This window comes from Ilyonectria robusta (genome assembly GCF_021365365.1).
Source record: "Ilyonectria robusta strain PMI_751 chromosome Unknown BGZ61scaffold_59, whole genome shotgun sequence".
NCBI lineage: Eukaryota > Fungi > Ascomycota > Sordariomycetes > Hypocreales > Nectriaceae > Ilyonectria > Ilyonectria robusta.
The window spans coordinates 18,490-33,019 of NW_025764493.1; the positions used below are offsets into that span (position 1 = coordinate 18,490).

A 14,530-nucleotide genomic window follows, 5' to 3' on the forward strand; every position below is an offset into this window, starting at 1 on the left:
TGTTCACTCAGCTGCTCGCGCATCTGTTTCATCTCACGTGCTGTCTGTTCCCTGCATGCTTCTGGTTTCCTCGGCCTTTTTCCGGTCGTCAGCCGCCTCGGCCCTGACCGTCCGTATCTCCTGCTGCAGTTGTCGGATTATCTCCAGCTGATCGCTCGTTCCCTTTGCCGCTTTTCGCTGGTTCTCCATCAAAGCATCCCAGAGCCTCTCCAGCATCTGTTTCTGCTTGTCCATGAGATGGCTCGACGTTTCCTGGAGCATCGTCTGGAGCGTCGTCTGGAACATCATCTGCATTAGCGATGAATCGCTGCGGGCCGCGCCATCCACGGCCTGCAGTCTCTCGTCCGCATTGTCTCAGTCGTTGTCGCCTGCTGCCACTTGCTTTGTGCCGGCATTCTTCGATGTTCCGGCCTGGCTTGAGGCTACTTGCCAAAAATTTTGGGCTTTCGCGGTTGGTTTCACGGGTCTCGACGAGCGACGCGTCGCGGTCACCGAATCCCCACCCGCGACCAGGATCTCCTCGGCGGTCGCGTCCATCTCACGATGCCACGTTCACGGCAGCCCCAACCTATCCTTTCGCCTAAAAGAGTGTAAAGAGTGTAAAAAGTGTAAAGAGTGTAAAAAGTGTAAAGAGTGTAAAGAGTGTCAACTACCCACTATTGAGCGCGTTTTCTACAGATTTCCTGCTTTGTTTTTGCAAAAGAAATTTTTTTGTCGATGTCAGCCAACCAGCCAGCCCAGCCAGGCCAACAGCAGCACCTCGAAGACCGTCTTTTTCGCCATTTCAGAGGCTGGACTTGGCCAGAACGCGCTCGTGATACTAGCTCTTGGCTGTGGCACTCTAAGCGACGATGAGCTGGCGATTGCTAAGTCAAAATGGCTATTGGAGGGCGAGGACAGCGCCAGCGAGGTTGACGATTCATCACAGCAGCAACAGGCTGAAGAGTTAGTGTCAACCTCTGAAAGTGAGGCTGAATAGGCACCGACGAGGTTGTGAATAGCCTCAAAAATCCACTTATAAATCCACTTATAAATCCACGCGTGTACATCCATTCCACTCCGGTCGAATATGTGTTACATCCACTATGTAATTGCCTAAAAAATCGTACATCCACTCTACTTGGTCCAAAGTGGAGTGGATGTAGTGGTTCCGAGCCTTGCCCGACACTACAATTGTCATACGCTAGGATTACACAAGTCGGCCCATGATGCGCGATCTCGGAGAAGACAGTTTAATGAATAGTTTGGGCCGGGGCACGCCTTGGTCAGTCCCTCTCCGACCGGGGAACCCCAATCGGATCATGCCTCAGATGAAATTAAATAATTGGGCTTCCTGAAGGCCTGAACTGGAGGCCTAGAAGGGAGTTACGAGAGTACCGGACTGTGATTATCCCCGGTTCTTAGGCCGTGTGGCCACGGGATATTGAATTCGCCGACTGCTTCAATTCGCCGACCGGACTTCTCCTTGGGCTATTTTTGGGTTGCATGAGTTGTAAAATTGTTCAGATCTGTACATGCAGCCGCCGAGAGATTGATGGGCTTGGCATTAAACCGAGTTAATTGATGAAATAGAAGAATTTACCGAAAGCTTAACTAGTAGTATTATTATTCCAGTCGGTATAAGTTCGGTTGTTGTTAGATGAACTTGCTTTTTATTTGGGGGGGGGGGGGGGTGCGCGGATGAAAATGTGGTTTCCTGTCCAGAAAGCAGAATGTCGACAGAAAACGACAGGTCCTTTGTACAGTAGTAGTAGTAGTAGGGGTGAAACTGGGTGATGCAGGGCTGACTTTACCATGATAGTTAGGAAGAACTTCAGTTATTATTTATCGAAAGCGTTTGGAACCGGAGAGAATTACTGCATGTAGATAATTTCCCAATCCACCTGCCACGCATCCCTTGTAGATTTACACCATGGCGCTCTGGACGCGCCCCGATTTGTTCGCTCCTCCAAAAATTGTCAGACCCATGGCTAGCTCTGAGAATACAAAGATGTCGACGTAATGCTTCGGCTGCCCCGCAATAGCCTTCGGGCGAGATATCCCAAGATGTCGTCTTCGGGAAACAAATGGTTGGCGACATTTGTTGCTGGGTTGATTGAGCCTGGAGACTGACTCGAGCACAGCGCAATGTGTGCACGAGTACTGGGTACTCTGGGGAAGACCCTCCCCCGCGTTCCCCGGAAATGAGCCCCGGATTTCGCTACTCGCGACTAATGTGGCAGATCAGGAGTCTCGCTGTCCGTCGCGCGACTTCTTAAGTGCAGGCGCCCCACCGAGCGACACGCAAGTATACTCTGTTTTTAAACTGTGCATCATCATCGTTGCATTGACTCAATCGAACCACTCCTCCGTCTCCATAAGGAGGGCTGTGCGTCCAACCAGGAGAATGTCAACATCAAACACCACCAATGGCAGTTTTGCTCGGATGGCTCCCAAAGGCTACGACCCCGAATCTGTCCTGGTCATTGTAAACTTCCCTTGCAGATCGGCGATGTTGCTTACTCTGACACAATCCTGACAGGCCTGCTCGACATTAGCGCTATACAACGCCTTTGAACTCCTCGGCCTCATCTTCACCACGTTTAAGAAACGCAAAGGGCTCTACTTTTGGAGTATTTGCCTCGCATCCTTTGGTGCCATTCCCTACTGCGTAGGGTGGATGATCACCTACTTCGACTGGACCTACGATTGGATCGGCATGATAATCGACTCCATTGGTTGGATTCTACTAGTCTCTGGTCAATCCGTCGTCCTATATTCGCGACTACACCTGGTCATAAACAGCCCAAGAATCCTTCGGGGTGTCCTTGGCATGATTGTTGTCAATGGTGTTGTTTGGCATATCTCGATGACCGTTCTCTTATTCGGATCCAGTTACAGTCCAGCCCAAACAAAGGGGGGATTCAATCACGTCTTCAATATCCTCGAGAAAGTTCAAATGACCTGTTTCTGCATCCAGGAATTTATACTCTCCGGCCTATACATATGGAAGACAGTGGATATCCTCAAGACAGCTTTTGGCAGCAAACGTCGCTTCATGTGGCACCTTTGTGCCATCAATGTCTTGATTGTAATAATGGACACAGGGCTCCTTGCGATTGAGTACAAGAATTACTTTGTCTGGGAGCAAGGAATCAAAGTGGTCACCTACACCATCAAGCTCAAGCTGGAATTCGCAGTTTTGGGCGAGCTCATTGACTTTGTACAGCATCGCGGAACCAACAATTCTGGATCTGCCACAAACCCTAATACCGGGGGGTTTGTGGAGCTCTCTAGCAGCCGGACGCGAACAGCCAACAAAAAGTCGCGCGCTTCAACGATGCCTGCAGCTATCCACTTGGAAGACGTGAAACCCAGCACTGTCATCTCAACAGAGACATCGGCACCCAGAGATCAAGACCATAACGAAATCAGGGTCACAACGAAGATAGATGTGGAAAGTTGTGCTATGGATGCTAGTGACAATTCTAGTACGGACCAGCTTTACGAGAGTGTTATTCAACATGTGTCTAGGTCGACGTAGTAGATTAATTTAAGTCACGTTCATCCTGAAAGATCATTTCGTGACTATTGTTAGTAACAGCCAGTTATACCACCACAAGGGGGTAGGGTGCTACTTGGGCGAGACGGTAAGCGCATCTGACCAAGGAAGGATTCGGTGCTGCATTAGTCTGGCAGACTTTTCCCAGGGTGTTGGCTTTCACAGTGGGGGCATGAATTATGAGTGACATGCATGAAGGCAGTGTTAAGTTGAAGGCGAGAGCCGAGTCTATAAATATCTATATGCGATGTGCCATGCAATATGCAATGGAGTTTCTAATGCTAAAATACCAAAACAAGTAAAACAACCAAAATCAAAACTATGTACGCTGAAGACCAGCTGATTTTCCGATGCTATGCACGCTATGCTGTATGCAAACCCCAGCGCCGTGTTGATGCAGATCTATAGTGAACAGAAAATAGAAAGAAAGATCACTCGACTATCTTAGATGGCGCGCTTGGTGATGCCACACTTCTTGAGGCACTCGTCGACGCCCAGAGCGATGCTCTTGGGGATAGCCTGGCGGACAAGATCGATGTCCTCGCCGGCGATGCTCTGACCGAAGGTGGCGGCGATAACGTCGTCGCTGAGAGCGAAGGTCTCGTCCTGGACCTGGCCGGCGCCGAAGTCCTCAGAGGCAAAGGCGGCGACAAAGGTGGCGGGGTGGCAGTCGGGGTTGAATTGGGTGTGGACGGAGCCCTGGTAGAAGGGAGTCATCATGTTGGGACCAAGCTCGGTGCGGATAACGCGGCGGCTGCCGTCCTGGTTGTTGACACCGTTCTCGGGGACCATCTCGGTGATGAGGCGGCCGGAGGTGACGATCTGGAGCTCGGCAGAGCGGGGGTGAACGTGGAGAGTGTTCATGCCGCAGGCTGTGGAAGAAAAGGTGTTAGTCTTGATGATGTCTAGCTGCAGGCAGTAAGGGGAAGGAATATCTTACCATCGACGCGGCCGAAGGCCATACCGGCGCCAGTACCGACAAGAGCAGGGAAGGTCTTGCGGTTGGCGGCAACCAGCTGGCCACCCTTGCCAGGGTTGGGCTGCTCCTGGTTGAAGTCGAAGACGAACTCGTCATCCTTGAGGAGGGCAAAGCGGTCGACAGCACTGGAAAGTGTGTGTTAGGCGCCGTCTGTGAATGAATCGAGAGGATGAAGCTGGTACTTACGTGTCGGCAAGCTGGAGCTGAGCAGTCAAGCTGAGCTCTTGAGGGTAACCGCCTCGTCTGGAGGGGGCAGCTGAGGCGAATGAGGTGAAAGCCAAGATGGCGGAAATAGCGGCGGCGGAGAACTGCATTTTGAAGGTTGTTGGTTGTTGTTGTGTTGTTGTGTAGAAGATGGTGTGGAGTAGAAATGGAGATGGATGAGGTGGGTGTAAGTGTGAGTGTGTTGTTGTGATGTGATGCTGAATGAAGATGTTTCGTTTCAATGGCGGGACGAAACGATCTTCTTATGCATGATCGTCCCGCCCCCAAACAAGACAGAGGAACGGAAACTAGTTGCTGACGCCAGGGTCGGTGAGTAGGAATCTCACGCTCGATGCTGTGTGATGCCAAAGATACTCTGTTGGCACATGGCTTGCGCTCGGCACGTCAGACTTCCGCCGCCGCAATAACGGCTGGCGGGGTGGCGGTCTCTCATTGGCGCGATGGACTTCCAGGGGCACTCAGCACTAAGAATTACTGGAGGGACAGGGCTAAGTGTGGGTTCGTTGCCCCAACTGTCGGGTGTGGCGGAGCATCTGCACAGGCTGGTGAGTGGCCGCAGCGCCTCTGACCAGCCCTAAAAATAACGGCCCGTCATGCCTTGCGAGCGCTAACGGCCACGGCAGCGCCTCCCGGAGCCTCGCTGATCCGGATGGAAGGCGGATGGATCGGAAACATCAGGCGCAGCACAAACTTGCCATAGCCTGCTCTACTCTAAATTGCACTCTTCACCAATCCGATATTCTGCCACCGCATCGCAAAGCAATCAAGCAAGGGTTCTCCATCCATCATCCATGTTGACCACCGGTTCGTTTCAATGCCGCATCGTCTCTGCGCTGGACGGGTGTAGGACCAGGCCGTGACAACGGGCTCTATCCGGGATAAGCTCCACCTGTGACGGTCGGGTCTAACCTAGGGGTATAGGGTAGGTCCGGGCGTGGGGTGTATGATCGAGTGGATCAGGATAGTAGAATAGTAGATTCAATATAACCAAGTGTGTTAATAGCTGGTAAGGCTATCTCTCTATAAAAGTGCTAAATAAATATGCCTATATACTAAGGGGTGATCCTTGGATTACAGTTTAGGATCGTAATCCGATTACTGGATTGCGTTTAGGAATCGTAATTCTATCCGTTGGATTACAGTTGTAAATTGTAATCCTGTGGGATTGTAACGGGCTGTGCCCGTAGGTGGCCTCGGGAACCCTCGGCCTTTCGTGGCCCACTTTTTACCTTTAAGCCACCATGACGAGTATATTTATGGATGGACCTCCTCTACTCTCTTTCTCTTCTTCTTCTTTCCTTAAGTTTGGTATACTCTGTAGAGTGGCCTAGCTAGTTGCAATACACTACCTTGAGACCGTTACAGGTAGGCACCATTAAAGATGCCTACTCACCTGCCAAAATACCAGAGCATACTCGTTGTGCCTGGAGATTGAAAGAGAAGGCGTGTGGACTGCGTACTTCCGTGGATGTTCTCTTCGGCAACCACATTGATGCGGATATAACGCGGAGGTCACATAAAGTGTGGTTGTCATGTAGATGTAGAAAGATGGATGACGAGCTAAGACTACAATTGAGGACGGGAGCATAAGGTCTCCTTTCTCACGTGATGTTACATATAATGCCAGTCTTAAGCACCAGGCCCAAGACTGGTTCTTCACGTATCAATAGGTTAAGAGATTTCTCATGCGAGATTTCTCGTACGTAGATTCAAAGCGTTTCAAGGCAAACTATCTGCATTACTTTCTCAATTGTTGACCTTGCTATAAAGCGGCTGCATATACGAGCTGCAGGCGTGTATATCGCCAGAGAAATCTATCCATCCACAATTCCTAAGCTTCAGGCTTCCTCCCGTAAACTGAACGGCTAACAGAGTATCAGCACATTGAGAACAAAAATGGGGTGGCGGAGAATACATTGACCAGTAGGCATGGATTTTTGGATTGTTCAAATCCTTCCTGACGTCAACCAGGAAAACGCTAACCTCCTCAGGAGTCCAGTCAAGGCACCTTGTAAACAAAGCCATTGAAACCCCCTCAAGAAGGTCGTCTGTGTTCACGTTGCTCCACTCTCCAAGCTCCTTAAATCTTTTCTCCTTTGGCCAGCGATTTGTCGGCCATTTGAATGGCGTCTCCTTGACATCAACGAATCCAAGCTCGGCCATAAGGTGTTTGAGTCGATCGGTCTCTATGAAAGGAGTTCCGTGCTCTTGGGCCGCTTTGGCTAGAAGAATACCCCATTTCCGAAGAGCATGACCTTTGATAAGAGTGTTGTCGTCTGATTGCATAAATACATCGACGTCCTGGAGCTCAGCGTAGCCACCCGGCGTAAGATTTCTAGTCAAATCAGGGGTTGCCAACTTATTGGCCAAACCGTAAAACAACTCACTCAAAAATCTTACGTAAATACTCTGGCCAGTTCTTGACTGAGACGTTCATCATTCTGCTGTGAATATAATCAAAAGGCCGAGAATAAGTCCAGTCCTCGTCGATGTCGTCGATCTCGAACTTTAGATTCGGGGGCACGCTGCTCGAGTTTGAGTCGTCATCCGTCTTTCATGTGGGAACTCATCTCATACAATTCCGGTTGGGTAGGAGACAGACCGACCCCTATCACCTACGCAGATTGTTAGCCTTGGTCGCTCTTTGCTCTGAGATACTTCCTCTCACCTCAGTCTCGGGATGTTCGTCAGCAAAGTTGATAGCCCAAATGCCTGTACCGGTACCCAGGTCGAGAACCCGACCGGTCTTGAATTCGGGAAGGTTCGGCGGGGAGAGACTAAGCTTGTTGTCAAAAGTCAGGAGGAACAGATTGTGCTGCAAGTCTGAAAAGATCAAGTGTAAGAATCTTGGACAGTGGAGGAGCGTTCTATATTACCTAGTCTGTTGTTCTCTGTTTCGTCATTGGGCATATAGTATTCTACAGCAGGTAAGAAAGCCTGTGAGTTCCAGAAATCTCATAAGGGACAAACGCATGCAACCTACTTCCGTCCTTGTATGCGTGGTATGTTCTCCCGTTTTCGAATCGATAATTGAGAATGGAGTTGGTCACGCTAGCAGTTGATGACGTATTGTCCTATGTCGTGGTTTGTATCAGCGATTGTGTTATTTCACAGCACGTCAGGGTAGGCAAGATGCCATCCATACATACATCTCCAACTGCCGAGTCTCGATCGTCGTCAACCTCGATTGAGGGTTAGCTCATGTTCGTATCGTACAGAGTCGTGGAGAAGAGGTTGTACATCAACGTGTATGACAGGGTCTGCACCGGGTGTGGCCATTTCGCCAAGCATGAAACAGCTTCAGGTGCGCGCTGAGGTCCTTCGTCGCTAAGTGGGTGTTCAGGTTGGAGGAGAGATTTGCCCTGGGTTTTGTCCCTCAAGGATGGAGGGGCGGTCGGATTTAATACTGCGGCCCCCCTTGTTTGTCACCCGAAGCAGAGCAGGGGAGGATGTGCTCCACCATCAGTCACACCAGGATCGCGTATCCCAGCCAATCAAGCGTTCTGTTTCTATGGACACTGCGGCCTTGGCCAACACACAACCACTGCGAGGGGAGTCCAAAAATAGCCATTGGATCTTTCTTTATGGGCTTGTCTTCAGGAGCCGAAAACAGCCACTGTCGCCTCGTGACCGGCCGATAGCGTCGCCCCAATCCCATCTCGCTTTTGACTGCGTAGGTCGCGCAATCATCCCTCTGTTCACCCCTTTGTCTCTCCGACACGCGGCCTTGGGAGGATGTAACTCCAGTTGTTCACATGTAACACCTACTCCACTTCGACCGATCCACTGGCTTCATCGTTCGGACCAGGGTATAGAATTTCGAACGGCGGGCGATTTTGAAGAGCCTCGGAAAGCTCAGCATGCGGCTCGTCTCGCGTGCGGACCGATTTGCACCCACACGTCCCTCGTCTGACGATGGTCCTTCAGAGACCCACGCAGCCTGACGTCGTCATGCCCTCTTCGCGGAAGCGACTCGGCCTCTGAGCCATAGATGGACGAAAATGGTGACAGCAGCGAGGGAAACAAGCTGTGCAGCAGGGGACATCCATGACCAAGGCATCGGGCGCTCGTTGGTGGATTCGGTAGGTGGTCCGTGAAACAAGGTGCGGGGTAATCCTGATGATGCACGCTGGTTGAGGAGCGCCGGTAGACGACAAGAGCGAGAAGTGAAGTGCTGTATACAAGGATGGTCTTACGAGATGCTCCCCAGTGCAACCGCGCAAACCGCGAGATCCAAATCTCCATGAAGTGACCCCCGCGTCAAGGCTGACAGGATGTGGCTGAGCCAGGGAGATTTTTATCAACGATTCTTTTTGACAGGCTTCTCGCAGTCTTTGAGGTTGCAAGAGGACAAGATCTCGAGGGCTTGAGAACAGAGGAGCACAGCATAGAGGAGTCAGCCCCCCCTGAAAAGGATTCCATTACGCCTTTCTGCAATTCACAACACCAATGGGAACTCCCTCATACTCGTTTTAACGTCAACGTTCGTTTGTTATGAAACTTATACTATTGAACCGCTTGCGTGCTGCCGTTTAACATGCGTGAGATGGACATCGATGGATTGGGTGGCGATTCCGACCACCCCCAAGCTCCCTTCAAATACTCCTGACTGAAATAATTAGCCGCACGACCCTATGTTGCATCTGATGAGTTCAGTTTCAACTTACGTGGAGCCAGTCGGCCAGGCATATTGTGTATCAATTTTTACAAGGATGTTGTAGAGCGCCTCTTGTTCTTGCGGGTCCGTGAAACGATCGCCAGCCATGGTTATTGCGAGACATACGTATCTGCAGCGGTAGAGTCAATAAGAGGTCAAAAAATCGCGGACAGGATTTAGGCCATACGCATAAGATGTTATAGTACGAGGGTTTGACTGCGATAGTAGATATGTCAGAGCGGGTGGCTTCCGTGGCAGGACAAGGGGCTTTTTACCTCAGCAACTCCACAGACCATGCGAACGTTCTTCTTGATTTCCTCATTTGTAGCTCTGAATGCTATTGCCTGGCCTGGGCCCAGCCTCGGAGCTTTGGGATTATGGGCTGCAAGAAGAACCTGGACAAGGTAGTAGTGCAGAACCCCAGTAACAACGGCATCGTTGAGATACGTGACCTCCGGGAATATACCATTGCTCTGCTCGTTGATGTACATAGGATGAAAGAACCACGGTCTTTCAACCCACCAACGGTCTTGAGACTCTCGCAATTTTTCCCAGGTGTTGGTGCTGTGCTCCTCCGCGCCGTAGCAGTAACGTAGGCAAGCAGCACAGTGGAGAATGGTGAGGTTTGCGAAACTGCAGCCATTCTCATCTGGTACTACGAGCCGAGAAATGCTCTCCAGATCGAAGCTGGGGTGAACAGGGCGAGCTTGGATGAAGGCCATATGGATCTCCTGTCGAAGAGCAACCCAGAACGCAGCCCTGCGGAGACTGGCGAAGTCGCTCAACTTGTCCTGTGCCGCAATAAAGACTCGTGTGCCCATGAGATGCGACTCAGACGCCGTGGCAGAGGACATGATCGGAACATCGAGCTCCTCCATGTAGCGGAGGATAACAATGGCGGTCAGGAGGTTCTCGTCCATGACGGCGGCGGAACTGGAGAGTGCGGGGATGAGGGCGTCGAGACAGTGTTGGTGATATCGGTCTCCCACCAAACCATCAAAGTCACTGATCCTACTCATGCGCTTAGCCGAAGCAGCAAGAACGGCGTTCATGAGTGGTGGACACATGACTGCTCGGCGTGGGACAACTGTGGCGAAGTGTCGATCGCTGTCGCATAGGTCAAAAAGAGGAGCCAAGTTGTCGACGAAAGTTTGAAACAGCATGGCCTCCATCGGATCTTCCAGCGGCCATCTTGGAGATTGGAGGTAGATGCCAGATATGGCATCAGCGACACAATCTCCGAGGGGGGAGTGTTTTGCTGGCTGCGGACTGTCCAGCCCGGAGATAGTAGGTTCGCTCGAAAGAGTAAAAGGGATGTTGCGGCCAGGAAGTGGTGAGTCTGTGTAGCTATTGAAGGCATCACCTCCTTCCGGAATACTCTGGGAGCCCCGGCTTGGAGTGCGACCCTGGCTGGGATCTGATCGAAGGGTTGCTCTCCAAGATGCAACGGCAGAGTGACTGAGGGCGCGTTTCTTGTGGGGGTGCCCACTGTCCCCAACCAGGGGCGAAGATGCTTCTAGGTCTGCTCTGCCGGGCTCGGAAGATGGCTTTTCATGGAGAAGGGGCGGGGAGGGCTGTCGTGGAGACGAGTTCTGGCTCTCTGTCTCAATGTTAAGGGGCAAGCTAAGGTTATCGACAGCGTCAAAGTTGCTAGTTCCGGTGCCGGCGTCGTGGATGTTGATGACGTCCGGTGTCTCATCAACGAAGCTCAAGGCCCGGTTGATCTTGACCCAGGGCTGATCATGTGCGAACTGGTAGTCGCGTTTGGTTGCCTCTAATGCCCTTCCAGACCGAATACTGCAGAATGATTAAGACAACTGTAGACACCCAATGACATGAACATCTGGGGCAATGACCAACCTTGGATTCAGCCCATGGCGGAACCGTACGCTGTAGCCGCGGACACATTCTGAGTCGCTCTTGCGACAGTTTGTGCATGCGGGACGGTCGGTATCGCCTGTCTCACTCCCCAGTCAGTAAGCCAGCGCCCAGCGCGAACGAGACGAGAGTAGCTTGGTAATAGCTGCCAAGTCGACTCTGATTGGAATTAGTCAAGAGCCCTTACATTTCAAGTGCCTAGAACGAGGACGCAAAGACCATCAAAGTCAGACCAGAACGTCTTCGAGGAACACAAGGTCAACTGGCAAGATTGCCTTGATCAGCGAGCTGGAACTAGAACTCACCTCTGCTTGCAAACCTACGGCGGCAAAGAGAAATCATTAGAATGGCATTCCATCGACCCGGAACGGGCAAGATTAGGGCAGTGGGCCTACTTTACAGGGATTCAGCGGCTTCAGCGTCGAGGTCGTCGTCGCCTGCATGGTGCAAGGCAAGGCAGGGGCTTCAGGCAGCCGTCATGCCATGTAGTACAGATAGCACTGTACGGTCTGTACCAGGGAGGACCGGGGCGCGCTGAGGCTGGAGACTGGAGACTGGAGACGAACGGCTGGCCCCAGAGTCTGAACTGGAGGCGAGGAGGATGGTGGTGGTGTCGGGGGAGGGAAGAAATGGAAAGCGGCCAGATGGGGGAATTGCCTCTTCAAGTCAGTTTGGGAAGGTTTGTTAACCCCGCAGCTGGCGTGACACCCCCATAAAGCTCCAGCCCGGGAAGCGTTGTTTAGTGGTTCTGGGGGAGGCGCTTGGGGCTTCCGGGGGAGGACGAGGGTCTGGGCCGCCTGGGGCCATTCCCCGGGCCAATCACGTTTCGCCGGTTGCCCCCAATTGCCGGGTCAGCGCTGCCTTCAGCTTTGTGGTTGGAAAGTTTAGCATCCATCACACCACGCTTGGGATTGGTGTAGCAGCACGAGTAATGCGTCGCCAGGCGGCCTAGAGGCAATCCCAGACACTCTCGCTTGGGCAACTTCCCCTCAGCAGTCTTGATCCTAGATGGCCTCTCCAGCCTGGGTTCCCCTCTTCCACCACACGGTCTTGTCTCCAATACTTGCAGCGCCTGGTTCTATTCTGCCCTGTCTAGGGATCGGGCTCGAGGATGTCATCTTATCCCGCGATTTCAAGTGAGCCAATATCGATTTGCGGGGAGCAGGATCTAGCTTATCACGAATGCCGATATCTCCGCGTAGTAATGCGAGCCAGGAAACTCGGGGTTTAGGGTGGCCCTGGAGCACAACCGTATTCCAGTGTGAGAGTTCACGTCTCAATGAGGCAACGGGGACAATGCTCAAGGCAGAGAATGTACTATAGGGACCCCTAGGGTCGGTTCTATATACATGACATAGCGCGACGAGCAGAAAGACCAGAGTTAGGCCTCCTATCGATTCAGCTCTACTGCGAAGAGATTTAGCTACATCGCTATCCTCATGATGTTCCTAGCCACTAATGTGCTAGTCTGCGAGGCGGTAGTGATAACCCTTGTTCTCCATCCTATTCAACGTCAAACCCGATGCCAGAGTGAGATCCCCTGTCTTGTTCAACGTCTAAGCTCTTCCTTGACCGACTCTCACTCCACGACAGCGCCCATGAGTCGGAACGAGGCAAGGCCTGAGTGGCATACTTGGCGTCGTCTGACGGCGATGATGACGCACGACCCTCCTTCCAAGACTAGGCTGGCTCTTCTGGGATCTCTCTCAACTCCATCCTATCGGTGGTCTTGGTGGTGAGGTCGTTGATGTTCACACCAGTCGATGCCTGCTTCCTCCTAAGCATGCTTATCCAGACTGTGCTTCGCGCGTCCGCCGTAGAACTCAACTTCCTCGAAGTCAAAGATGTGTGAATGTCTCGCAAGATCGGTCGCAGGATGGGGATACATTGGACGATGATTGTCCCGGCGATTTCAGATGAGTACCTACAGGCCCCTGACATTAGCGATTGCACGTGTAAGGACAGGAGAATTTGATCTCCGGGGACGACTCACCAGATATGCGACATACCGGTAGCGTTACGCCCTGTTGGGGAATGGTTGTCAGTGGTGGGCGGAATGGCGGCAGTTGAGATCATTGCGTGGATTACATATGTAGTACTCATCGTGGTCATTCCCTTTATCCTTCCAGGCGACGCGTATAGCCGAGGCAATGGCAACTCTGTTAACCAGACCGTCAGCTAGTAGTTCTCCAGCGGTGCCTGCGGAGTCTAAGCTCACATTATGCCGAGACTCATTGTGAGGCAAAGACCGATCTTTTCGACTCTTCGCATTTCCAATGGCCGGGTGATCAAGCATGGGAAAGTCGCAAACACGAAATCCATGGCGATGTTGTAAACTGGTGGTAACGTCAATAAGTAAACCGTCCTAGTATGTACGTCGTGTGCCCTGCAATACTCACCGTTTCCACCCTCCTGGATATCGCCACGGAAGTCCCAACCAATACAAAAGTCAAGCCTGTACCAGTTCTGGTAACTAGACTTGTCGCAGACTTTTGCCCACTGGAAGATGACCTTCAGGACTATATACACATTCATGGTGACGATGCAGAACCACAGGATCCATCGTTGCCAGCGGTTGCTCATTCTCAACAGCGTCACGCCGAACGCTGTCTTGGTCCATGCTTGCCCTATCAGTGTGCCGCAGGACGACATGTTGATGAGGATGTGCATGCGGTCATCCCACTTTTGCGTGGAGTCTTTGAGCACGTAACCGGTTGCAAATTGGTAGACGATGAGGATATTGTTTGCGAGTAGTACTATCTAATTAGTTGCCTAGTCAGCGCCAAGGTACATAGGTACAGTTTGAATGCCGGAAGAAAAGGAGGACGAGGAATCCATCTCCAAAGGACAGCGAGCATCACCCATGACACTATGAGAATGTAATCATCATACCACAGTCCGTGTCGTCGGGTGACCTTAACCCAGAGCCGCAGGGTCAGAAAAACGGTCGCGCCGGCGAAAAGCGCCCATAATCCAACTTGGAGCTCTGGATAAGGCGAAACATAGCTGTGGACTGCGTCGTCCTGGGTGCGAGGAGTTGGATTCATGGCCATATTCTGGCGCGTAAAGTCAAGGCTGAAGATTGGATGGTGGCACAGAAGAAAAGAAAAGTACAAATGCGGCGGCCGGGGGCGGAAGGGATGGCAAAGAGAGGTAGCCAACCCAACAGCCGATTCAAGACTCAGGACCCCCGCGGAATGATGACCCCTAGGAATTTGCCACGATGATAAACATTACCCGTTGGTCAAAG

The 14,530-nt window shown here is 51.8% G+C and overlaps 6 protein-coding genes across 6 annotated transcripts; 1 reads left to right on the forward strand and 5 right to left on the reverse strand.

The window, feature by feature from the left end:
* Nucleotides 1-33: 33 nt before the first annotated feature.
* Nucleotides 34-537, reverse strand: BGZ61DRAFT_467480 (uncharacterized protein; the record flags this gene model as incomplete). The annotated part of the gene is made up of 2 exons (XM_046247776.1): nucleotides 34-339; nucleotides 379-537. 2 exons carry the CDS (start codon nucleotides 535-537, stop codon nucleotides 34-36), a joined length of 465 nt encoding a protein of 154 aa, XP_046094423.1.
* Nucleotides 538-2,524: 1,987 nt separating this feature from the next.
* On the forward strand, nucleotides 2,525-3,523 carry BGZ61DRAFT_373400 (uncharacterized protein; the record flags this gene model as incomplete). The annotated part of the gene is made up of 1 exon (XM_046242247.1): nucleotides 2,525-3,523. A coding segment is annotated over one exon (999 nt), but the record flags the coding sequence as incomplete, so codon positions are not given.
* A 209-nt stretch (nucleotides 3,524-3,732) lies between these two features.
* On the reverse strand, nucleotides 3,733-5,140 carry BGZ61DRAFT_467481 (RmlC-like cupin domain-containing protein). Its single transcript, XM_046247777.1, is given in 5 exon segments — nucleotides 3,733-4,413; nucleotides 4,482-4,645; nucleotides 4,707-4,861; nucleotides 4,894-5,110; nucleotides 5,122-5,140. 3 exon segments carry the CDS (start codon nucleotides 4,832-4,834, stop codon nucleotides 3,986-3,988), a joined length of 720 nt encoding a protein of 239 aa, XP_046094425.1. The 5' UTR covers nucleotides 4,835-4,861; nucleotides 4,894-5,110; nucleotides 5,122-5,140; the 3' UTR covers nucleotides 3,733-3,985.
* A 1,436-nt stretch (nucleotides 5,141-6,576) lies between these two features.
* On the reverse strand, nucleotides 6,577-8,024 carry BGZ61DRAFT_500494 (S-adenosyl-L-methionine-dependent methyltransferase; the record flags this gene model as incomplete). Its single annotated transcript, XM_046251550.1, has 7 exons — nucleotides 6,577-6,610; nucleotides 6,661-7,080; nucleotides 7,154-7,296; nucleotides 7,414-7,568; nucleotides 7,622-7,663; nucleotides 7,729-7,819; nucleotides 7,962-8,024. 7 exons carry the CDS (start codon nucleotides 8,022-8,024, stop codon nucleotides 6,577-6,579), a joined length of 948 nt encoding a protein of 315 aa, XP_046094426.1.
* Nucleotides 8,025-9,188: 1,164 nt separating this feature from the next.
* Nucleotides 9,189-11,923, reverse strand: BGZ61DRAFT_467492 (uncharacterized protein). The gene is made up of 8 exons (XM_046247778.1): nucleotides 11,676-11,923; nucleotides 11,586-11,599; nucleotides 11,468-11,478; nucleotides 11,263-11,359; nucleotides 9,678-11,199; nucleotides 9,590-9,618; nucleotides 9,413-9,532; nucleotides 9,189-9,354 (listed from the first exon to the last, which is right to left on the reverse strand). Exons 1-8 carry the CDS (start codon nucleotides 11,721-11,723, stop codon nucleotides 9,252-9,254), a joined length of 1,944 nt encoding a protein of 647 aa, XP_046094427.1. The 5' UTR covers nucleotides 11,724-11,923; the 3' UTR covers nucleotides 9,189-9,251.
* A 1,037-nt stretch (nucleotides 11,924-12,960) lies between these two features.
* On the reverse strand, nucleotides 12,961-14,327 carry BGZ61DRAFT_373363 (uncharacterized protein; the record flags this gene model as incomplete). The annotated part of the gene is made up of 6 exons (XM_046242246.1): nucleotides 12,961-13,204; nucleotides 13,274-13,304; nucleotides 13,369-13,439; nucleotides 13,499-13,616; nucleotides 13,680-14,040; nucleotides 14,142-14,327. 6 exons carry the CDS (start codon nucleotides 14,325-14,327, stop codon nucleotides 12,961-12,963), a joined length of 1,011 nt encoding a protein of 336 aa, XP_046094428.1.
* Between the last annotated feature and the right edge of the window lie 203 nt (nucleotides 14,328-14,530).

Excerpts from the sequence above, each read along its gene's own strand:
- BGZ61DRAFT_467481 (XM_046247777.1), bottom strand. The coding sequence starts at position 4,834 with ATGCAGTTCTCCGCCGCCGCTATTTCCGCCATCTTGGCTTTCACCTCA. Across the intron at positions 4,646-4,706 it reads CAGCTCCAGCTTGCCGACAC|TGCTGTCGACCGCTTTGCCC; the intron begins GTAAGTACCAGC and ends CACACTTTCCAG. Across the intron at positions 4,414-4,481 it reads GGCCTTCGGCCGCGTCGATG|CCTGCGGCATGAACACTCTC; the intron begins GTAAGATATTCC and ends TTTCTTCCACAG.
- BGZ61DRAFT_467492 (XM_046247778.1), bottom strand. The coding sequence starts at position 11,723 with ATGCAGGCGACGACGACCTCGACGCTGAAGCCGCTGAATCCCTGTAAA. Across the intron at positions 11,200-11,262 it reads CGCCATGGGCTGAATCCAAG|TATTCGGTCTGGAAGGGCAT; the intron begins GTTGGTCATTGC and ends ATCATTCTGCAG. Across the intron at positions 9,619-9,677 it reads TGGTCTGTGGAGTTGCTGAG|TCAAACCCTCGTACTATAAC; the intron begins GTAAAAAGCCCC and ends CTACTATCGCAG.